The sequence below is a fragment of the Cydia splendana genome, chromosome 1, assembly GCF_910591565.1.
Source record: "Cydia splendana chromosome 1, ilCydSple1.2, whole genome shotgun sequence".
NCBI lineage: Eukaryota > Metazoa > Arthropoda > Insecta > Lepidoptera > Tortricidae > Cydia > Cydia splendana.
Genome location: NC_085960.1, coordinates 31,589,102 through 31,615,206, shown reverse-complemented (window position 1 = coordinate 31,615,206; position 26,105 = coordinate 31,589,102). Strand labels below are relative to the sequence as shown.

General features: G+C 36.0%; 2 protein-coding genes across 3 annotated transcripts in view; both read right to left on the bottom strand.

Annotated features, from left to right (window-relative positions):
• LOC134793287 (uncharacterized) overlaps positions 1 to 20,780 on the bottom strand; it is a 36,093-nt gene extending 15,313 nt beyond the window's left edge. The window contains exon 1 of one of the 2 annotated variants that reach the window (XM_063764858.1): positions 20,508 to 20,780. In XM_063764858.1, coding sequence (XP_063620928.1) covers positions 20,508 to 20,540 — 33 coding nt within the window. In that variant the 5' untranslated portion in view covers positions 20,541 to 20,780. The remainder of the gene's footprint in view (positions 1 to 20,507) is intronic. The other variant, XM_063764854.1, reaches the window with a different exon arrangement.
• A 474-nt stretch (positions 20,781 to 21,254) lies between these two features.
• LOC134804081 (uncharacterized) lies at positions 21,255 to 22,877 on the bottom strand. Its single transcript, XM_063777032.1, has 3 exons — positions 22,729 to 22,877; positions 21,899 to 22,221; positions 21,255 to 21,442 (listed from the first exon to the last, which is right to left on the bottom strand). Exons 1-3 carry the CDS (start codon positions 22,769 to 22,771, stop codon positions 21,353 to 21,355), a joined length of 456 nt encoding a protein of 151 aa, XP_063633102.1. The 5' UTR covers positions 22,772 to 22,877; the 3' UTR covers positions 21,255 to 21,352.
• Between the last annotated feature and the right edge of the window lie 3,228 nt (positions 22,878 to 26,105).

The following is a 26,105-nucleotide window of genomic DNA, read 5'->3' as shown; positions in this document are numbered from 1 at the left end:
TTTAATAAAAATTCAAACATAATCAGCTCTAGGACTCTTATTTATGATAAAAATATATCCAGTGTTTATAAACTACTTTTATATACTTATTTTAGAGGAATTGTGTTTTTTTGTCCCATTACTGGTTCCGTGTCCATTATAGGGTATACTACTTTATAGTAAACACCCCTATAATGGACGTGGAACCGGTAATGGGACATAAAACCACAAATCCTCTAAAATATGTAAGTATCTAAAAGTAGTTCATAAACACTGGCTATATCTAATCATAATAAGAGCTGTCCTAGTCCTAGAGCTGTTTCAGTTTGAATTTTTATTAAATTCGGTTATTTTTTAAGAAATTGACGTCAACCCAAAAGTTGTCGTGTCACTGAAAAAGATACCACTAAGAATTCTTAACAAGTTCGCTAAAAGAGGTGAGTTCATTTATTAAATTTTAATTAATTATTAATTGATGTAAACTAGAATGTGTTTTGTTAATTACATTTACCGTGAGATTAAGGTATACAGCACACTATGTAGTGACTCCACAGATGTAAAAAAATAGTGGTATTTGGCCCAATCCCATTATAAGGAGCTGTAAAACTGCATACCTCCTATGATGGGACTATTTACATAATGATGCTTGCCATGCCATAATTTCATGTTGCAATTTTGTATACGTAATTAAGTAGGTATGCAAATCGGATGATAATGCAATATTATGATAACATGGACCTGATCTGATGATGGATACAGGAGGTGGCCATGGGAACTCTGCGATAAACGCAAACTAATTGTGTTTGGGTATGTTAGAATTGTCTCAATGGGTATTAGTTGGCTGTGGAAAGAAAAATACATTCAGCGATAAAAGCTTATACCAAAAACTGATATTTTTGCCAAAACTTATTCTCTATTTCAATATTTTATACCGATAGAGCAATGTCCATTATAGGGGGCCCATTACTGGATCCACGTCCATTACCGGGGTTCCATTACTGGAGCTTTGGTGTCCATGACTGGAGAAAAAAAACATAGTTTTAATTTGTTAAGTATGTGAAACCTCATTGCACCATCTTGGATACAACACGCCTGAAACATGAAAGACGGATAGGACATTCATCTTTTAACATGTTAAGCGGTAGACCATTTACATGTATTAGGGAAATATCACAAATACTCCAAATTTCCTCTTAAATGTCCCATGACTGGTGCTGGTGGTGGTGGTGGTGGTACTTACTCGTAAGTATAATGGGTACCAAACAAAAGACATCAACGAACGAGGTCGCCTTAGTATACCTAATACAGGTATAATATTAATCCTAGGCGTAGGATGTGGCGATCCCATCCCCCGCTGGTTTTCTTTTAAATTAAATATTCAGGCGCAAAGTTAGTTTTCATCCTGGTACTTAGTCTCAAGAAATCTCCGTCGACAGTACCTACATAGGTACATACATAGTCTCGCTCCTAGGGGAGGGCACTCAGTCTATCTTGAATTTCTTGATTCTTGATGTACACTCACTCATCACTGTATCTGGATTACCTTGCGATTTACTTTTACTTCGCCATATGGATGCGGTTCGCATTACTCTACGTATCTAAAACCATAATTATTTCCGATAAAGAGTGTTTCTTGCGATAAAATAAAAGGCTTCGAAGGTCGCCCTGTACTGGCCCTTGTATACCTACGCGGAGATTATTGTGAGTTATTCGCAAATGGAACTTTATTGCAGCTTTTCGAGTTATCGGAGTGAGGCAGTGACATTGACTTTCGTGGTTCGTGCAGTTATGTAATGTAACAGGTTCGAAGTGCAGCCGACAACGAGATCGAGAATGTCATTGTTTGTAATTTCAAGTTTATCGCGAATTTATCGGGTCGCTATCCCTATATTATAAATGCGAAAGTTTGTCTGTCTGTTACCCTTTCCCGCGTAAACGACACAGAGACCGAGAAAGAATCACGTAGACGAAGTTGTGGGCATAAGCGAATACATATTTACATATGCTCAAAAATATGTTGCAATACTAGAAAGAGTAGGTAGTATTTACTAAATGGAACTAGTCTTTACTGGATATTCAGTTTAGCAGTGTAGTAATAGATAGTAGTTTTTGGAAAATACGTTGTGTGCTACCTATTACGCTTCAGTGCAAATTTAGCGCGTAATTTACGGGGTAGATAGCAACCACTTCTACGCTTGAGTAATAGTACATTACGATACAAGTGCGAAAAGTAGGAAATTCGCAACGAGTGGCGATAAATTGAAACACGACCGAAGGGAGTGTTTTAAATCGACACGAGTTGCCAATTACCTTTTCGCACGTGTATTGTACAACGTTTTACAGTACATATGGCCCTTTAAATTTTTGACATAGGCACGTATTGTCCTTAATCCCGCCCTAGGATGGTAAAGTAGCACCATATGTACCTACTGTGAAATATATTAATTTAATACCTATATTTGTACCCGTAGGTGTACACAATATGCTGTCAAATTACACCTACAACACTAAAAGTTAAGATAATCGGATGTTAAAGCTGACATTTATAAACTTTATTTTATTATAAGAAATAAAAGGTGCCTATTAAATTTCACTTTTAATATAACTTGTAGGTCACTCGCTATGGTTTATAATTTATATACATATTTAAACGCAAAATTGATGTTACAATTCCAACATATCATTAAGAATATAGTTCTTTGTCTCTGTTTTTACTGCATTTATGCATTAAACAGGGGACAGGGCTAGGAGGGGTGCGGTGGGGAAACCAGTTCTGATTTACCAGATCGTGCGGTATTTTAAAGTGCATGCAAATAAATCGGCCGATGATAACGAACTTGATCGCCGCACGAAGAAATGCAGGGCGGTCATTGCAGTAGCCTACTCGGGGCCCATTTGACTCAAGAAATTGACTGAACAGGCTTGGCTACTAAATATTGCAATTCGATATCTCCTCTTATGGTCAGTGGTTATTCTAAATTTGACAGTTGGTAAAAGTAGACAGATATCACCAATAACTTATTTATAAACTTATGCACTTATTTTACCATTGTAAGAGCAACTTGTGTTCTTTACTTCTGGTCATCACTATCACTACACCTTATAAAACAAAGTCCCCCGCCGCGTCTGTCTGTTTGTGTGTATGTATGTTCGCGATACAAAAAAATAACTCCGAAGACCTAATCAAAATAAACGGAAATACAATAGAATATGTATCTGAGTATGTACTTCAACATTATGTTGCGTCAGATCCCAAAAGATGAATAACATGCACGGCTACTCTTCTTCTCTTCTGTTTGTCGTAGGTAATACGTACATACATACATACTCACATATATACACACATACCTTCACATAAACACTTTCACTTCACAGTCGATCATTTAATAAAAATTCTTAGTTTTTATTAATTTTAATGTACCTAGATTTAATAATAAATCGTATTTGGCTTAGATCCCCACGTCACAGGCTAAGCCTAGTGTGGGGATCACTGTACTTCACCTATGTAACATCCAAACTATGAAATAAATATGTTTTGAATTTTGAATTTGAATTTATATCTTGGACAAATAATGTCACCATCAGATCAGTCTAACAAGGAAATTGAAAAACGAATATCAAATGCATGGAAGAAATTTTGGTCATTAAAAGAGGTTATGAAGGCGAAAGAAATACCAACAAGCCAGAAATTTAAAGTTTTTAATATGTGCATTGTACCTGTACTCACCTATGGATGCCAAACTTGGGCACTTACGGGGAAACAAGAAAAGAGGCTTGCTACATGTCAAAACAACATGGAAAGAAGCGTGCTAAATATTAAGCTCAAGGATAGGGTAAGATTGTCCATAATTAGAGCCAGATCAAAGTGTGGGAGAGTGGTCAAAAAGGTTAAGCAACAGAAGTGGCGGTGGACTGGCCACATCATCAGAGAAGGGACAAAAGACCTTATCGAGTGGTACCCAAGGGGGCACAAAAGGAAAAGAGGACGGCCTACTCTTCGATGGTCAGATGACATTAAAAGGATAGGAGGAGTGGACTGGCCCAGGAAAGCAAGAGACCGCGGTACCTGGAAGGACTTGGAGGAGGCCTATGTCGGAAGACAAGCTGAAGTTGTCGATGGGACTTAGAAAATAGTAAATAGTAATATATATATATAATATTGAAAAATAAGGTATATTTTTAAGTAGATAAGTATTTATGTTAAAACTTCAGTAATAAAGGCTATTTTTATTTTTATTTTATTTTATTATGTTCGCGATAAACTCAAAAACTTCTGAACGGATGTTCATGCGGTTGCGGTTTTCACCTATCGATGGAGTGATTCTTAAAGGAGGTTTACGTGTATAATTTTATTTGTTATCCCGTGCGAAGCCGGGGCGTGTCGCTAGTATCAGATATGTAACGCCTTTTGTCACGCAATATTATTTTTATATATTTTGTAACACATAATAGTTTTTGTGTGGCAATAAATGGTATCTTATGACCTTATTTCTAACAATAAGTATTTGGGCGATATGCGCATTTCGTCAAAAATTACGAAACTTGATATACAGTTTGAGATATCAGAGCCCAGATAATCGATAAATTACAATCTCTGAAATGCAATAAAACATAAATGGATACATCGGCGGCTCGCATGTGCATGTGGGTGCAGAGTAAAGTGTAACAGGAAGTAAGTAGACCAGTTTCGCCCTGCGCGCGCGGTGCCGCATCGCTCGATCCAGTTTGATAAAGATCACACTGACATTTTAGGGTTTAATCACCCTGTATTAAGTACTGGCCCGGCCTAATATACACTCAGAATGAGACGGCCTAAGACGGCCTCCTAGCCTAGACGGTAGTGACCCTGCCTACGAAGCGGGAGGTCCCGGGTTCGTATCCTGGTAAGGGCATTTATTTGTGTGTTTATCACAAATATTTGTTCCTGAGTTATGGATGTTTTCTATGTAAGTATATAAGTATTTATATATATTATGTATATCGTCGTCTAGTACCCACAACATAAGCCTTATTGAGCTTACTCTGGGACTAGATTGATTGTCCTATAAATAAATAAAAAAATCTATAAATAGTGTTTAGTTTTAAGTTTATAAAATACATATGTATGTTAGACTGTAAGGTATTTGTAATATGGGCCTTGTTACCTGATTTAAATTTCTAAATAAATATAATATTTATTTATTTTATTATAGAATAATAATTGGCATTATGTATCGAAATTCGAAACTTACATAGAAAAAAAAGATCATGTTTTCACTGCTTTTTACTTTGAGAAAATCATCTAGTAATTACGAGTAATTAGCTATAATTATCTACCTAATAGGTACCTACTACTTAATTTAAACATTTGTTATTACCACTGAACATTCAATTCTCTTTGTGGATTTACGCTGGATGGAACTTTTCACTTCCCACTTATTCAGGTCATCGGTAAAGAAGTTGCAAGGTAATTTTCTAGTAGAAGGTAAGTAACTGAGTTTTATTTACATTTTAGGAACTTATTTGAAACATTGCAAATTAGCTTAATGCCTTTAACCAGGCAGTAGCTGACCATATAACTTCTTAACAACCGCCTCATTTAAACGATAGACTATAATACTGCATTAGCGATAGACTATAATAACGAGCATATAATACTGCATTCTGTATTAACATTCTGTACACTTACGCACATATTTCTCGTTATTATTGAAACATTTTATTCGATCCGCTAGACGTGTAAAGGGATATTGATTGTACAGTCGAACGTTTCAACTGATCGTAAGTAGGTGTTCTGACTCAACTAAGTAATTAGCCGGGTAAGAGCCAGGTACTATACCTGCCGATATAAAATATTAAACGAAGGTATTAAAGGTATGTTGATTTTTTATATCTTCATTTAAGTATCTTACCGTGCAATAAGAATCATACATACGTACCTACTTAATACTTGTGCCTGGAGAGTGAATCGCCAATATTTTAAGGGTATTTATACTTTTATACTTAAGGTTTAAAAGACTATTAAGTGTAAACTATCCAGAATTGGCTATTTAACGTAGGTAGGTACCTACTGTCATTAGCGACAACGATTGTACCAATATCAACTCAATACTGCTGCATTTTAATAATGGACAAGGGGCTTCTTATTCTAGCGATATTACTTATTAGGTATTAGTATAGTTTACCCAACTTGTGTAAGAATTGCAGTTTTACACACATGGATATCTACAATTATAATTGGTGGTGGTAACAATAAAATTATCTCAAATAAGGAAGTTATGCGCTTTCAGTTTCAATCTAATCTAGTTCTACACGCAAAAACATTAATAGTACGCTAAAATAAATGCAGCCTTTTGGAAAAATAAAACCAATCAATCTCGTCAATCTCGTGTAATAAAGCAGAGCTATATAAAAAGGTTTGTCATATCTAGAGCTGTCAAAAAATAATACGGAATTTTGCAATAAGAACCACTATCAGCCAATGAATAGGCAATAGTATGCTGTCACCCTTGCAATTACCCTTACATATTTTGGCGGTTACCTCATAATAACGGTTAGATCACAGCATGCAGCGCTGACCAAGGCTGTAGTTTCATAATGTACCGCACTGATTACTGATAAGGTGCGCCTTCCTTTGACCGTAGCCACTTATCTTTGATTCAAGTAAAAAATTAAATTAACAAGACAAATTTGTCCTCTTGTGTGTGTATGATAAGGATCCTGACCGAATTTTTAGTCATATTATTGCATTTTTTTTAAACGAGATTATTTGCCGTATTCAGCAAAACTGACAATTTTTGACCACTATACATACATAATTATATCTATTCAGTTAGAAATGCAGCTTTTCTAGCAACATAATCCGCAGCAGAAATATTATAGTTAAACATGCGAAATGTTGAAATTGCACTTAATTTTGTTGTTGAGAGATTAGGAATGTGTATGTATTCCCATGGGTGCTCATGGCTCGATATTTTAAAGACCTTGCAAATGTAGGAAATGACAGATACATATTTATAACAGTAAATACGTACGTCCTAGAGATGTGCGCCGATGGCAAAATCATCGGCGGCGGCGTCCGATGATTTTTTGACCGGCGGCGGCGGCGTGATCGGCGTGAAATCGGCGTGGCATAATTTTTGATAATGCATGAGAACGTGGCTGTAGAAACTCTACATTAAAGCCTTCTGAGTATTTACTAGGCTATCCAAAACATATTATGTGTGTTTTCTAAATTATTGCCGAAAAATATGTCGGAGAATGGCTGAAATGTGCCATCTATCGCCTTCAAGAGGCGTTTTGTCATGCAAACCTTGACAAATAGAGCAAACTAGGGTGTTACGTACACTTGAGTGGCGTTCGACGCAGTTCCGCCAAGACGTCATAGAGTGCGCTCTTAAAACAATTGAAGTCCAGAACAATTGAAGTTATGCTGTCAATCAATCTTCAGAAGGGGAACGATGAGAATGAACGGGGGAAGATGACGTCTGTGGCGGCTCCTGGGTCTAATCCACTAGTTTGCTTAAGATAAGAAACGTAACGCGTGCTGTGATTTGTAATGAGTCTTGTGCAGTAAAGATTGTGAGTTGAACATCGTATTTCATTGAAGGCCCTCGTCATCCACGATTGAAGGTTCTGATGTGCTGCCGATAGTATGATACGCCCACAATTCCCGACATCAGAAGTGTGGCCGAACACAGGGAATTCGCTACGGAATTCCTCTTGAAAGCTCAAATTTGCCAAATGAAGGTGGACTGAAGGTCCCAAAAATCTACCCTGATTTTGAAAATCCCTGGCATTCTTAATTCAAGAATTTTAAAGGCCTTAGAAAATGAAGAAATCTCATGCTATCGCTGGTGGAAAATAAAGAAGTATCGTGATGGAAAATATTTGAAGTGAAATGACAGTTGACATATTTGATATTTTATAAATTGTGATCCAGTTTTTGCATTGCTTTTTATGTTATGTTGTGTGAAATTTTCGTGAATGTTGTTAATGTTGTAACTCTAAGTAATACGTTTACAGTCCTTTGCACCATGAAGAATGAAGATAGTTGCTGCGAGATCTCCCATCTCGCACGCGTTGGAGCTGCGGTTGCAGAAACGTGGGTGCCTTAGTTTGTTTACAGAAGCTGAGAGGAGCTGCATATTTACTGGTTGCCAGACTGTCGCTGGAAGTTGGAAATCGCGTGAGTTGCGTCCATTGTTTTATGATTTGTAACTGTGTTGAGTGTACCTCACAAAGCCGGCGTGATGGGTTCTAGTTAGGAAAATATGAGAACAGATACCTACCTACGAGATATCTACTCTAGCCTTTAATGGTCAGAATCAGAATGTATGTAAAAAAACTTTTGGTACGTGGACTTGTAATCTGCTGTTAAGACGATGTAAGGCTGTTTAACGATTTTCTGAGCACTATGGCATGTAATACCGTCACAACTTGAATAGCTTCTAGCAAAATGCACCTTAATTTTTTTTGTGTGGAGACGTACTATTTCAAATTGTGTCGTGGACCAAATAATATTATCGTGAGAAGCGTCACGAGTGGTTGATGCCATTATTCGATCAGACAGTGAATATACAATTCTCACCTTTAAGTATGATTTCTATTTTGCTAGCTTGTGCCTATGATGGTGGTAAGTATGTGCGTGATATTTTTTTGATATGAAAAGTAAACCGAGAACTTAGTGGTAAAGTTCATGACCGTTGACGGATAGTTCTGACTTAGTTTTAATCATGTGCAATTGTGCATTCCTTTGATTACTTAAAATGACTTCACATCCAAAATTAACTAGTCAAAACGAAACGTAAACGTAATGAGTGAAAATTGTGTGTTCCTATTTGAAGAACCTAAATGGTGATTATTTTAACCGCATCGAAGCCGAAGGAATCCTTTTGTGGTCATTTTTGCAGTCAGATTTTGGAGTTTACAGTACCTACAGAACAATTTTAAATTTGGACCCGACATTTAATTTTTCAATAATTCTGTGATTCAGTGATATGTTGTTTGCGATGTGTATCTGTCAAAGGGCCATTATGATTATCAAATTGAATTTGATGAACAATGATAAAATAATTTAAAATTAATTGATTAACTTTGGAGGATTCGATTTGACACTTGATTTGACTTTTATCACTCAATGGGTTAAGATAATTTTGCATATTGCATGAATAATAATAGCTGAGTAAGCAGTTTGAGAAGGATATTATTCATTGATTTATTAAAACACTACCTATTTAAAGGGACACATTTTGGGATTAGATTTCTCTACGTAGGTATACCACTTTCCGCGTTGGTTTTATGACATTGTCGTAAGAAACGAAACGTGAAGTTCATGCCTCTTTGAGGATAGTTTATTTGAGAGGTTCATCACTTGAGTTGGCGGTCGCAACCGGAACCTGAGTTGTCCAGAGGGCGTTTGAGGGCTGGGTGCTGGAGGGCACAGTCCTATTCGTAACTGCAATTCATGGGGGTTTCGGACCGGGCGATGAGGCTAGCTGTGTGTTGGAACCAAGCTGTTGTAAAGCCAAGGTGTTGGCACTGTTATTTGGAAGTTGGTGTTGACTTGTAGGCATTGGTTGATGTATGTGAAAAGAAAGTATTAATGATAAATTATGTGTGTATGCTAAAGAAAAAAAAAACGTGTCAATGATTATGTGCAGATAGACACATTTTTAGTTTTTCGCTCGACACTCAAAGCTGTGCGCGCGTGCGTCCATCAGGGACAAAACACACGCAACGTGATTTAAAACAAATTTTAAAATTCCTCATATTATGGTTAAAATTATTGTTCCCCTTTAATGTGAAGGCAAATGACAGAACGGTTTTGGCATGCTATTTTAGTATTTTTCGGTAGAAAGCAGCAAAAATGAGACTTAAAAAAAAGGGAAAATAACGCTTTGTCTATTACACTTATTATCCAAAATTATTAAAGTATGTTACTACGTACGCTATTACGCACGTTATGGAACTAGTACAAAAAGTTGTTCGTACTCCTTACAGTAATTATAATGTTCCTTATGATCTTTTACGAAACTAGTAGTCGATGTTTAGCGAATAGAGTCGAACGCATTTATTTTCTGTTTGATCGATAAAGAAGTTAGCAAAATTTGAGTACCTACAGCGGTTTGATTTAGAATAGAAATTCTGCCACTAATACCTGTTACGCTAGATCGTTCGTTGTTAAACGAGTTGTGAACTTCTTTATTAATTTCATGCATGTTCAACCTTTTTGAACCTCTTTGAGAGCTATTTGGTTTTTGAAGTATTGTGTCAGTCAGCTAAAGACAAGTCGTGTCAGTGTGTAAATATCACATAATGATCAAGTTTTCTTGCCTTTTTCTTAATAAAAATTATGAAAGCGATAAAAAAAAATACAATTTGGTTTTCGTAGAAAGTATAATACTGGACTTACCTGATAATATATCAAGTTTTGAAAATTTCTCAAGCTGCCTTGTAAATGTCTGCCGTCCTAGTCTAAAAGGCAGTTTTTCGACAAAAGCTAGTTTCGAGATAATCGCAAAAAACCAACCCAAACTTCTTTCTTGAATTTCTACGAAACGGAAAAACTTTTTCCATTTTTTCTTTTTGTTTGTGGTAGGTATATATATGTACTTATTTTAGGTATTTATAGTATGTTTCTAAACATCTCAGTTTTTTTTAATTTTATAAAAAACACTTTAGATTAGTATTAAGCTTAAAAATGTGTAGGTCGTACTAGTCAAGAAGGCGGTAAACATGCGTTATGCGGCGTTCTAACTTAGTTACGAAGTAGAAACTAGGTAAAAACGTCGTATATGTCACATGCTGCCTTTTTGCTTAGTAACAATGTATAATTCGCACTTGAAATCCTAAGTTAAAAGACCTTATAGCAGCTATTCGGCCTTTTTGGTTAGTATACTAGGAAGAATTAAGATTTTGTCCAGATTTTCGACTAGCGTGCTAGTGTAAAAAAACGTATACCACCAAAAACACCGAATATACGGTTTTATAGATTAGTATTTATGGAAGAAATGGGAATAAAAAATAGACACGTAGTTTAAATGTTTATTTATATACGAACAAAAAACGCCATACTACTAGGCTATTATTAAAAAAACGAGATCCAGCGATTACTTTTTGGATTATAATCTTAATTACCATACAAAATTAACACATAAATTGGGTTATTCCCACTAGTTACCATCAAGTTGTTACCAGTGGTAACTAATGGGATTTGTTTCCCAGTAGTGACCACTGGTAAAAGGTTGGATTTTTTCCCCAGTAGTTACTACAATTTTGTTAGGGTTCAATAAAGCCTCTATTTTTATAGTATTCTACTTATACTGTTTTTATTACTATTTAACTATAACAACTTGATGGTAACTAGTGGGAATAACCCGATTTATATGTTAATTGTGTATGGTAATTAAGATTATAATCCAAAAAGTAATCGCTGGACCTCGTTTTTTTAATAAAAGCTTAGTAGTATAGTGCTTTATGTTCATATAATAAAAGACATTTAATTTGTACTGTAAAAAAATGTTGGTGGTAACTACTAGGGAAAAAATCCCACCATTTACCGGTGGTAACTACTGGGAAAAAACTTCCCAGTAGTTACCACAAAACTGAGTTGGTGGTAGCTACTGGGAAGAAAGGTGGGAAATAATTTCCCAGTAGTTATCACTGGTAACAACTTGGTGGTAGATACCTAACTGGTGGGAATAACCCCATAATATGTACAAATTTTTAATGTACTTGTAATGTATTTGTAATGTATGTGTCTTTCTGATTTTATTTGTATCATAGGCTAGATTTACTCGACCCTACTAATGACATTACATGTACTTCTAATGAGCATGAGCAACGAAACTTAAAAGAGTCCGCAATAAGCTCAGCCGAATTATTACTTCCCATAAAAACGGAGATTCGTACTCATTTTAAAACAACGTGTTGGATTGTAATAAATTGCACATACAATAACATAAGGTATATCTATACCAGTACCTAATTAGTTTATATTCCAACAAAACTAATGAAATAGAGGAAAAATAAGTTTTGTATGAAAAACTTATATTCGCTGTATTTTTTTTATTATGGTATCTGAAGCTACACATTAATTACAGGCATAGATATACCTTATCCTTTAGTGAGTACAAAGTTTTAGAGCAATCTACCTAATCGTTTTAAAATGAGAGCGTAACTACGTTTGTATGGAGATCCCAGCTTGCTGCTGACTTAAATCTTAGCAACCATCTATCTTTGTAGGTGACCAGTTTTCGCATACACGTAACTCACAAGAATACATAGTGTTTTACCGAATTCGTGGCATCTCTAATAGTTATTTTAGTTTGTTATCAATAGGCATCGAATCATCGAGAGTTTCATCGCACGGTAAGACGTTAGCGAGTTGTGTAGTCTACATTAGCAATAAAATTAAACTCGTATTAATTCCTGCACATACTCTGTCATTTATTTAATTCTAAAACGCATTTTAGCGGTTGTACCTAATTAAAAATCAGATTCAAATTTTAATAAAATTATTTTTCTATTAGATCACAAACTCATAGCTTTTACTATTTTAACATACAACTATTACCTAATACACAAACATACCAACTTATTTTAAGATACATATTGTTTTTTTATAAAACCCACTTAGGTATTTAATGGCCTAATATATATATAACTCTCAGTTGATTTTTGGATGGACCCAGGTTCCATACAAAGATGCCCATGGTCCTTTGTCCTGGTTATCTGAATACTTAGGCGGAAAATGTTGTTCTGTCCATAAGAATTCTCATTAAATTTCCCTTTAAAACATTTTTCAATAAGATTTAAACTCTTCGTAATGTCAAATACCTACTTGGCTTATAGGGAATTAAACCCGATACAATTAGCTCTAATATAAATTTGATTTTATTTAAATAAAAGCAGTCAAACCGTCGAATGAAAAAATAAAACTTAAACAACGTTTGCTGTAGAAAAGTACGTATGAACAATTTCATCATCACAAACTACGCTAGAAAGACGTATTTGCTGTCGAGCGTAAGTATTTGCGAGGCAATTTTAAAGTATATACCTTGATAAAAATGATAATACTCGAAGGTACTGATTGTAAACACTACATATTATTGATAACATATGATGGTAATGGAATAATAATGTATTTTTCTTACTTTGGCGTTCGGTCAATATTTCGCGCGCAAAATGCCACCTCCGCTCGCATACCGGCAGCCACAAGCCTGCGCTTGCGGCTGACGGCTTTTACTTAGCATAAGGGTGTCTTTCGGCGCGCGGGGAGCATGACGAAGGTTGGAGCATATACTGCGTTATAGACTAGTTAGACGCACTTTCAACCATTATAAAAGTTTGTTTGCGTTTAATACGACGTCCATACAAAATAAGAAGAACGTATAACATTTATACGTTTCTAAAGACTATTATGGTGACGTAAAAAAGTTAAGTGATACTAGTCTTAAATGACGTATGAGACATTTAAACAAAAAAAAATACTATACGATTTTTTAGACTAGTATCAGATCTAAAATTTTGCTAAAGATCCTAATCTTAAAGCGCGTATAGCGTCTTTTACGTATTTTTAGCCTAGTTTTTGGCTTATACGTTATTTTAGGCTAGACATGGTGGATAAGATTTTACGCAAACCAGAGCGTAAAAAAACGTATAGCTGCATATACGTTGTTTTAGCCTGGCTTTGTCAAATAGTCGCTTTTTAGACTAGGAACGCTTAGAAAATTAGTGCAAATACGGTCTTTTTAGGATATTTTTCTCGAAAACTAAGCCACTTATCGGAAAACGGGCCAAAGTGGTCGATGCATCTCGATCTCTACATTACGAATATCACAAAAAGTCAATTTTGGCAAAATGTCGAAAAACTGCCTTTTAGCTTAGGAGGGCAGATGTGTTGTCCGTACCATAGAGTTATATATTTGACAGAGGGAATGTCACTTAAGACAAACTGTGACACTGCAATGGCGGACGGTTTGAAAGTGTGCGCGGAGACGAGTGATACCATGTAACACAAATTCTCCCCTAATGGTGAAACAATTATTTTCAATATCGTCCTTGTTTTCAAATATTAAAGTAGGACAGTTTTACGTTAGACAATAAAAAAGTGTGTATCTAACTGATTTTATAGGTCTTGAAAATGCGCATTGTTGCACAATTACTTTGTGCAAATATTATTTTCAATACCTAATGATATTTAACTTGTAACATATCTGGTTAAAACAAAAAATAAATATAAGGTAAATGTACTAGTGCTCGACATGTTAATGCCCAATAGATGACACCTTGCTGTCACCTCTATTGACAATGACTTCAGTTTCAAGATGACATGTACTGGACTGGGACCGCGTCGAGCACCATGAGTATGTTTACTTTACATAACAAATAAACGTTAACTATCAAACATTATTCATGTAAATGTCTTTAATCTCCTTATTATTAGGAAATTACCATACCGACCTAGTTTGAAATGCAAAATCAATAATTTAGCTATTTACCTAAATATCCTAAATGATCTCTTATATACATAATAAGAAGGGCATCAATTACCCTACTTTCGGGAAATTACCCTATTCAACTTACTGGTCACACACCTGTTTCGCATTTATAAACAATGAAATATGGAGATTTTATGTACTATACCGTGAGAATTGATAAAATTAGCTATGAAAAGTTATTCCGTCAATTTTTTTCTTTCGATCGGTACAATTCTTGCAGGATTTAACTACGCATGCCGGCATATTTTACATTTTTCTTGGACAAATTTACTTCACTGACGTTTCGATCCGTCTGACGGCACATTGGTGGATGAGGGCGTTGAGATAACTGTCAATGTGTGTGTGTCACGCGTAAATACTAGGAAATTGGTGGATGATGGAATCACAGTTTTTGTCTTAGCAAAACTACGTCCGTAGTATTCTAGGTCCATGGTCCGTACAGAAAGAATAAAATAGAGAAGTCGGTTTAAACTGAACTGAACGCAATTTTGGTACGTGTTTAAACTATTTAATATGAGAATCGAATAAGTAAACTGTCGTAGTCCTATTCCGAAACTTAAAATTACGTGTCGATTAATTACAATATGCTTCTTTTTGTTTATGGAATTAATGATTGTGTTTAGGAATACACAAATAATTAATGGTGCCAAAATTTAATCAAAATATTCAGGGTATGGTAGAAAGCTGGTTTGAAATCAATTGACCTGGCTCAATCTTTTTATACTTAGGCGGGTGATCGAACGAGCGAGCGAAGCGAAGTGAAGTTCTTACATTCAACTTGGAACACACGGCTGGCTAGGGGCACGTCCCGGCATTTCGATGTTTTTAAGCTGAGCTATCAGAGGATAGTTTGATACACAATAACTTAAGTAAATTTGTTCTAATTTAAATGAAATTGGGTAAACGTGTAGTTGAGGGCATTGTATTTTAGTAATTAAATTATGAGCAGGCTCGATCAAGGTGTTATTGAGTTAGAAGAGCTTAAAAGGCTAGAAAGCTATTTGTGAGGGGTCTTGCTTTTCTGGTCATCTTATTTGCAAGAAAGTATGGTCGAGTTTGGTATCAAATGAAAGTGCTCGGAAATAGATATTTGACATTTGACAAGAAAGATAACGGCTTACCACAGATACAGTTTATTTTAATCTCTATGGTGTTGTGATGGGCTCCGCAGACCTTGCAATAAATCACATGCGGTTTTCGATCCTTTGCCGACTAAGTAGTAGGTTCATTAAATTGATCTAACTTTTTGGCGAACCGCGAGTTCTCAGTTCGGGGCGAACTACTAGTTTAAATCAAACTTACTAAACATTTTAACCATGAGATAACGGAGATGATACACGCGTCTTGGGTGAGAGGCCATTGTGTGCGTGCTGCCAAGTATCTTTCAAACGGATAAACTAATTTCATCGCTGTTTTCTGTGATCCTAGCTAACATTTTGAGGTAATGATTAAAATGGCAAATAGATCTGGATCAAGGTATCAATGAAATCAAATAAGAAAATCTATTAGTGGGAACACTAAACTTTTAGGGAATACTAAACGTTTAAGTAAAGAATAGGTGCGCAGATAATGTTCATAAAATCAGTTAAATATGGAAAACCATTTATTTTCGAGAACTCAATACAAGATGTGTTTCAACTGAGGGGAATCTCTGTGGTGAGGTTCATTTAAAAGCTAGTTTGTATTGTATCTTTATGGTGATATTATTTTCACGCTGTTTGGATTATGGTGATATTATTTTCACGCTGTTGCATTTTAAGTCTCTTAATGAATTGTTCGAAATGTATCTCTACCCCATTTCCGTTGAAATATGGCCTGATTGAATATCGTGATGCTACTGATGCTAAACTTGTTCATTCACAACAATGATCTATGTGCGTGTTATTGAAAGAGTTGAGTTGAGTTGCCTGTCAGTATCCAAAAGTTATGGAGGAACTTACTTTGGTCAGGTAGGCCGAGCAATGAGCTTAGATACCTCAGATTGTTGTATTCTGTCCGCAGATGTATGCAGTGATGCATACAATGTCAGGATGCCGTGGTGGTGCAGATGATCTGCTGCGCTCTACAGTCTCTTTTGGGAGAAGAAGATCTCATCTTCGCTCTAGTCTACCAGTGAAAATCATAAAGGGGGATGGATAACGTACGGAGGGACCCGTACAATGTCAGATTGGCCGTGTCGGAGAATGGCTGAAATGTGCCATCTATCGCCTTCAAGAGGCGTTTTGTCATGCAAACCTTGACAAATAGAGCAAACTAGGGTGTTACGTACACTTGAGTGGCGTTCGACGCAGTTCCGCCAAGACGTCATAGAGTGCGCTCTTAAAACAATTGAAGTCCAGAACAATTGAAGTTATGCTGTCAATCAATCTTCAGAAGGGGAACGATGAGAACGAACGGGGGAAGATGACGTCTGTGGCGGCTCCTGGGTCTAATCCACTAGTTTGCTTAAGATAAGAAACGTAACGCGTGCTGTGATTTGTAATGAGTCTTGTGCAGTAAAGATTGTGAGTTGAACATCGTATTTCATTGAAGGCCCTCGTCATCCACGATAGAAGGTTCTGATGTGCTGCCGATAGTATGATACGCCCACAATTCCCGGCATGTCACTTGGCAACCATTTATTACCAATACCAACCTAACGGTTACCAAAGGTATGTTTAAATATTAAAATAAAAAGGATACTTTAAAACGCTACATTTTAGGCAGTATTTTTACTTACTTTGTAAGCGAAATACAAATAAAACACAAAAAAATGTCTTTAAGTTGCCTTAAATCTATATTGACTTTTCCCAGCCGATGTCGCCGCACCTAGGATTTGTTACGAAATAATGATGAATACTTTACATTTGTATGAACTGAAGTTTAATAGAAATGTATGTTAGAATAAAGATGTCATCGTTTTCGAAAGTGAACGTCTCTGGCAGGTTGATTCGCTCAACAGAATGTCTTTGAAGTGTCCCGTTTTGGAATTATAATTAAATAAAAAATTTGGAATATTAAGGTCCACTTTGTTTTCTTTACTGCTAGCTTAGTGATGATACTTGGTGATTTAAGTTCCTATAAGTAGGTTTTGTTTAGGTATAGCTTATTACGAAGCTTTAACCTGACATTTATAATTTTGATTGAAATATAATTATATTGTTAAGTAAAAGAAGCTGATAATCACCATAAGATGACTAAAAATTGATCGTGTGTATTTTGAAATGAAATTCTATACTATGTGATAAATAAATCAAATCATATCTATCATATGATGACCCTCATGCGTGTCACCACTCACCAGCATCATACGAGAAATCATAAAATACTAAATTATAATCGTGGTGACAGCTTGCTGGAGATTCTAAGAACAAAATAGCATGTTTATGTCCTAGGATATGAACCTGCTATTTTCTTGACTTTAGTTCACTGATTAAATTGACAATAAAGAGACTATTGATGCAAAACAAAATGCGTTCTACAAAAAAGCTGTGCGATAAAATATCAAATAATAACCTGAGATCCAGAAACTAGATCTTGTTTAAATTAACGCTAAATCGTTATCACAGCTAACACTGCAAAGACAAAAATGATGTTGATTTGCTTCACTGGCAAATAATAAGCGTAAAAGCATAAGGATCTTTAAATTATACCTCTGACACTATCTACATACTACGCAACATGGAATAAGACACGATAGGTATCAAAATTTCCCACGCCGATTATACGCCGGTCAAATTTATCGGCGGCGGCGGCGTGGAAAAATCGTCGGCGGCGGCGGCGCGGCGGCGCGGCGCACATGTCTAGTACGTCCTACTTTTGAATTAAGTATGTATATTGTAGTTATTATAAACCGGCGCCTGCAAAATATTCAAGCTAGTTTTAATCATAATACTTATATGTGCAATTAATTGTAATAGAGTAGGCAATAATCGGCTGGACGCAGCTGAATAAACCGTTTTTAAACTCGTAATTGTAACTATAATTACAGAACCTTGTGCAGATAAAGTAGGTGGCGGCTCTAGCCTTACAGAACGAAATTAAACGCTTACGAGTAAGTATATGTATAATAGGTAGGTCCGTAAAAAAGGTATAAAACCAATCAACTACATTTTAAGAAAAAATAAAATTATAACTTTCAAACTGCAAATAAATCATCCAATGATTTTTTATTCTGCCCTCAACCCATCTGTGTCGGTTATGAAATGTGGATAAAATAAAGAACTAAAGGTGGATACCCCGCGAATAGAATGAATTACCTAAGTATGTACTTTGTTTACCGTAAAACGGGGTCAACAGAAATCGCGGGGTGAATAGAGAAATTTTGAACTTTTTCTTTCAAGTTGTTATATTTATAAACGTACATCTCTTAAATTAGATGTTTTGGAATGCGTATATAGTAGACTATTTATTCTCTACATTGGTACCAAAAGAACTTAATCAAACTGCCTAAAAGTTAGATATTTTTGCCTCTAAAGTAAGGTCTCGCCGAGGTAAGAAAATGAAGCCTGTCTGAACTTTGTTCTAGCGGTAAATGTTTTGACATTAACTAAGTAAAAGTTAGGTAACCTGGTAATATAGTATCTGTAGTACCTAAATAATAAATAATATCACAAATTTTCTCTATAATAAAGCATTTTTTTGCAAAAAACCAATAACAAGCAATTTTACGTGATAAAGGGGTCAGTGGACACGCATATGGGGTGAACAGTTACGCCATAGGGGGTGATTAGATACAACAAAGGGGTGTAAAGACACGCCTTGGGGGTTAAAAGACACGAAAAAAATATTTTGTGTCAAATAGCTGTTTAACAGATATATATACCATTTGCCAATAGAGTATCAACATAATGACCATATTCGATGCCTATGACAACTAAAACTTAATATTTCTATTCACCCCTTTCTTGTGTATATCGACCCCGTTTTAAGGATATGGAGAAAACAGGTCGTTTTCTTTGATTTTCTCTGAATTGGGTAGGTAAAAATTTTTTTCACATATGCAAAATTGAAGAACTAACCAAGACTCAAAAAATTATATCAAAATTTTTACTTTTATCATTTGGATTATTGGCGAAAATCGTCCTTGAAGTTGAAAATCGTGTCTTTTCACCCCGTTTTACGGTACATCCCCGATTACTAGCGGTATATGAGTATGAGGTATTTCTTACGGTACCTATAGGTCCGAAAATAATAAGGGCTTATTATTATTCGAGTAACTAAAATATTAAACAGGAACTTTCATTGGGCATATAATAATATATTTTGGCTGTCCATTTATATTTTAGCGCCAATAAAATTATGTTTGCCTCAAATATAAGCATCATATTATTAAAAAAATGGCAGCAAATTCAAGTCAACCAAAAAAATAGGGGCGTCTAAAATAATAAGTTTGCAACTAATATTGTAAAGCGATCATAAAATTTGGATATGTGCATATACAGAATACCTAAAATTTCCTTACGTTAAGATACCTACCTAAGATGTAGGTACATAAGCTCTACATACCCAATTTTTAAATAATTTAAACATATGCATACCTAGTACTTTAAATTGACAGATTTTCTATTCCACAAAACACCTCAAGTTTATTTATCAATGGTCAGTATACTTATAGTCTAAATTCCTAATCATGAAACACCTAATGGCCATTTTACCGTCTATTTTTCTAAACTGCCCAAATTCGATTAATTACTTGACCGGTTAAATACGTGCCAATAATAAACTCGTTGCTTTACGTATACTTAGTAGCAAAAAATGATCGACCAAGAACTTCAACTGTTTCTCGGTAAACATAGAAAGATGTTATAAATAAATATCTAAGTACCTAGTCAACAGTTCAACACTATCCGAAAATAAATAACATAGTTTTTGCATTAAACTTACATTAGCACTATAAAGAACCGTAATTAGAAATTAGAAAACAAATTTTAGTTTTGCCAAGTTTTAAAAGGTTTGTTATTTCCGGCATTTTACAATATAACAGCGAATACTTCTGAGAACATTACAATTTCCTGATCCGTGTACCTACCTATAAAATAATAAAGATTAACTTTGGATCCGTACCAGAAACAACATCCACGTGACTTCGTCCCTCATCTTCGGCAGCACAAACTCCTGGAAACTACTGGATCGACAGCGCCATGTCCACTCTCTCAGGCAAATATAACAAAGGCATCTCGCAAAACTATCCTACGGTCAGTCCATAAGTCCGCGGCTCCCGCACTTGGTACAACTAAGCGAAATCTTCAAGCCCTATATTCGGTTTTCGAACTAGAGGAAGCGTTTTGCTTCTAGTACGCGAGTGCTTCGCGCGCGCGCTGCGGACAACTACGCCGCTCGACAATCCGCGGTGACCTTCCCAATTAAGAATTAATTCATTACTGCACTTTCTTATGACACGGCTCTAGCCACGAGAGAAAAACATTATAATACAATAAACTTTATTAATAACGCAGATTTTTTACATTCTTTACATTTTTTATGTTAAAACTGTTGAAAGCCAAAATATATAAATTACAACAAATTAAAAGTGTTATGTTGAATTTTAATAGTTAGTATGTCTACTCTGTCTTCTTATAGTAAAGAAGAAGAGTGAAGAACTAGGAATTATTAAGACTGCTATTTACAATTTACATTATTCGATCAAAATCAAATCAAATCAGGTCCAATCGTCAAAATAGAAAATCGTTATCTGCCTTTCTATCGCTATTGCACGGAGAGGAAGATAACGTTTTTCTACTTTTCGACGTTGGCGGTAGGTCTAAAATGACGCCTTCCTTAGGTGACGCTGCGCCAGCGCTTTACGCCACCTACTCGTATATTCAAGCTTTGGTCTCCGGTCTCATACGTACGCTCATCCGGAGACCAATACTGGAGGCTAATCTAATGCGGCATCGGCTTCTATGGAGTCAGTGTCCGTAGTAAGGATCGTGGTGGTAGGCGGGCGCCGCCGCCGCGTACTGCGGCTCGTACTGCGGCTGCGGGGGGTACGCAGGGGCCTGAAACAATTTAATTTAGTTTACTATTTTATAAAATTAAGCTTTCTTTTCTTTGAATCTACTGAGCTCAAAAGCTAAACACACCTAGCCAAGATGATAATCAATCGATCATGCTACGAAAAGTCACGTGACGTGAGGTTTCGACTGGCGTTTTTTATCAACGTCATCTTGGTTAGGCCCCTGGGGGCTCGCTCGTAATTAGTAATTATTTATATTGTTGCCAACCAGTGATTTTTGGTAACGCCAGGTTTAACCGGTTAACCCCGGGTTAGTGGAATGGTTCAAGTGGGCCTAATAAAGTTAACATGTAGGTACTTATTAAGGACATTAATTGTTTCAATAAGGAAGTTTAAACAAAAGGAATTTATTTTTTATGACACGTACCTACCTACATAAATAAGAGTTGATATTAGGCATTTCAGTCACAATCTGTTAAATATACAAGTTCTCACGCACCTGAGGATAGCTTTGATAACTCGGCTTCTTCTTCTCCACCACCAGTTCTATCGGCTTCTTCTTCAAATGGAACTCTAAGAGCTCCTTCAGCTTCAGTTTGGTGGTGAGCACGTTAGCCGCCAGGGCTTTATCGAAGGCCTTGAGTTCTTTAATCTTGGCCTTGATAGCCCAGAGGCCGTCCTTGAGGAGGTCCAGCTTGCCTGGCTCCAGGTCTTCTTCTTGGTACTCGTCGTGGTCGTAGGAGGGCGTGTCGTAGGCGGCGCGGTACAGTTGTTGCTCCTCGGCGTCCAGCTCGGCGAAGCGGGGCACGTGCCGGGTTAGCACTGGAATGGGTAGGGGTTGAATGATTCCGTCTATCCTCGTAAGACCAACCATACAATTTTTTCCTATTTATAATTTGAAACTTTTTGCATGGTAAATTGGGATCAATTTCGCTTGAACTTTAAACAATGAAACAAAAGAAAAGCTACTTTATTTGGTTTTTGAAAAGGTTCTAGTTATTTTGAAATGGAGTGTAAATTGTAATGCACATTTCAGTGATCGAATATTATGCTAGTCGTTAATCGGATCGTTATGTGTTTTTTATACGAAAATACGTCACACAACTATCTTATGACGAGATACTCTAGAAACAGTATCTGACGTATCACGACACGGAGGCTCAGGGAAAATAAAAACAATAATACAATAAAAAATACAATAATAGAAATCTGAATCGGAAGGTAGGTAACTAGGTAAGTGCCTAGTTTATTTTCTGCTTAGGAATTTTTTACTTATGTAGTAAATAGATTTTTGTATCGTTAATGTAAATATAAATAAATGGTATTTACCTGGACTGAGCACCAACACCAGACAAATAGCGTATCGCAACATTTTCAAGATGTAGAAAGCACCACGTCACCGACCAGACTAGGCGGAATGTGAACGAATTGCAATGGACGTTCGCGACGGCAATGGCGCCTGCGTTTGATTCTACCCTCAATTTCAACAATCTTCAAGATATCAGTCACCCTACCCGCCACTTTAGCAAATATCAACATACCTAGGTATATAAACTTAAGCTAAACATTTAGAAACGATTTTTTTATACCGTGTCAATCCTATTCGCATCCGCACGTGTTGGAAGGTCCGCCCCTTATGATTAGTCTAATCTATACGGAATATTTAAACTTGGCATTGCTACTGCACGCCAGTAAGCGGAGCCGAGCTCCCCCTACAGCCCGTTCCGTGTACCTAGTCATGTATTATAGTTTTTTTTATGTAATTCGACATTAAGAAACCATATACATACATCTCTAAGTAATTGTAATACGTTAGTTTGCATTGGTAGTTGCAGTTAATAGTTTTATTTTTTTAAATTGTTGATGTATTGTTATTATTTTTGCTTGTGTGTAAATTCAATGTTGACGTGTAAAAGTGCCCTTGTGGCCTATTTGCTGAATAAATGTTGAAGTTGAAGTTGTAGGTACTACAGGGAAATGTTAGGCATCACCATGAGTAGAAAACCGTAAAGTAGGAAACAGGGCCGTGATCACTATTTACCTACTTTATTCTATCTGCTTAATGACATCGCTGGTGGTGCAGCGTCATGTTTAATTAATCGGCAAATCTGGTAAGATTTTATATTAAATGTATCTTATCGCTGTTTTAACCAGCAATATCCTTCACGAAGGTGTTGGGAGAAATAAAAGATTATAAACATGATACATTACTTATATTTTTATCATAACTTCTCATCTTTGGTTTGTCAGCTTTAAATAATAACAGGTAACGAGTCTGCGAAGAGCGTGACTTACACCGCACCCATACATTTAAGATAGCGAGATTAAAGATAAATGAGTGCGCTTATATTTTAACATTTATTCAATATTTTAATACCCATAGGTACTGTGATATCTTTTTTTAGACAGCGCTATTTATAATTAGTCTTGTAAGACGTTCCACAAACGTATAATTAAATGTACCTTAATAAATATATTTTGAGAAACCAGACTCAATTTGAACACATTATCAATTTTATTTTAGGGACAGGTTATGTGACATCTTACAACAGCTTACAGAATAAACGACTTATTTCTTACGAAGAAGAAAGCGATAAAAATTAGTATATTTATGACTATTTAACATTTTATTTAAATACTTACCTTACACAAAATACATCTTATACCTTTAAAGTATAATAAGGTTAGAAGTGGTTTAAGTTTATTTTTTAAGTCATGTTTAAACAACCGAGACGTGGAAGACTGGTAACACAATAAGAACTATATATAAGTAACACCAAACTGAACAACCACTTTTAGTTGCATCCTGTCATAATGAGATCAATTATGTAAAGTAATTACAATTAGACTAAATTAACACTACACATAATTACATAGGTAGGTACATGTAACATTAAAGACAAATAACATAATGTACATAATTGAACCGGTCACTAGATCCGCTTTCTTCAATGGCTTTTCTAATATTTCGAGTGGATTTAGTGTCTTTTTTCAAGGAACAAGGGACGTAATAAAATAAACTATATTACTTGAATCAGAGACATTAAGTCTGCACTCTGCAGTTTGTGGCTTTGTCACATACCAGGCAACGGCCTACGCAAGGCAAACCAGTGAAATTACTTTTTAACGGCAACGACCATTAGGCACCACTAAAAAATAAATTGGCTGCATTTAATTACACTTGATTCCTTAAATATACACCCGTTAGTAATGGCCTAACCCATTAGGTTCCGATGAAAAAAAAAACCGGGCAAGTGCGAGTCGGACTCACGCACGGAGGGTTCCGTACCATAATGCAAAAAAAAAAAACGAAAAAAAAAGCAAAAGAAAGCGGTCACCCATCCAAGTACTGACCACTCCCGACGTTGCTTAACTTTGGTCAAAAATCACGTTTGTTGTATGGGAGCCCCATTTAAATGTTTATTTTATTCTGTTTTTAGTATTTGTTCTTATAGCGGCAACAGAAATACATCATCTGTGAAAATTTCAACTGTCTAGCTATCACGGTTCGTGAGATACAGCCTGGTGACAGACAGACGGACGGACGGACGGACGGACGGACGGACGGACGGACGGACGGACGGACGGACGGACGGACGGACGGACGGACAGACGGACGGACAGCGAAGTCTTAGTAATAGGATCCCGTTTTACCCTTTGGGTACGGAACCCTAAAAATGACGAATGCTTACTGTTGATTACATATTGTCATTATGTGAAAGCGTGATACTTGTAGGTATTTTGAATAGTTTGGAAGTGTTTTAGACCGATCAACGAGGAATTTGATCTCGATAAACATTGATAATGATTTTATGATTACCAACTTGTGTGTAAATTTGCAAGATAAACTGGGTTTTCATTCTACGTGACAACCATAGTTACATATACTTACATGTATGGTTATCCTAAAATAAAAACCTACATAGGTACTCTAAAGGATGACTCACGTTAGACCGGGCCGGAGCTTCCGGAGCTTCGTTTTCTATGGAAAGCACCACGTGATCACCGATCAGCCGTCATAGAAAATGACATGTCGGACGCCTCGGCCCGGGCACGGCCCGATCTAGCGTGAGTCATCCTTAAAAGACCGCTTTAAGACTGTTGAATCGCAAGGAAACTAGGTTATAATTATCGAATTTAGCATACAAATTAGGACATAATTAAATTCATTTCGATACTTACTTAAATAAGCATAATTATTTGGAGCGGATTACTTCGTAAAATCTTCTGTTTCTGATTGATTGAGGCAAACCATATAGGGCAGTCTTCATTGTTTGGGATACGTACACTGCGTACTCAGGAATTATGTGTGGTTTTTATTTAATGATTATTCATGTAGGTACAGTCGACGTCAAAAATATGTTTACACTTGTGCACCTTATTCCTATGTAATAAAGCAAAAAGAGTAAACATATTTTTGACGTCGACTGTACATGACTACTTAGTAGGTAAGTTATTTATGCGGAGATAAGCAACGTTAAATAACGAATAATGTGTGTGGGCCATAAGGTAGTAATGGGTTTGATTATTTGTCTGTTATTGATTTCCACGTAAATGGTTAAAACCATTTATTATTAAATAACCACTTCGATTTCAAGGAACTGTATGTTTGAAGTTTTATAAATGAAACAAATAGGCATCGATAAAGATTTGGCGCTAAAGTAATACGAGTAGGTACTCGTATATGTAGATTGTGATTGATGAAG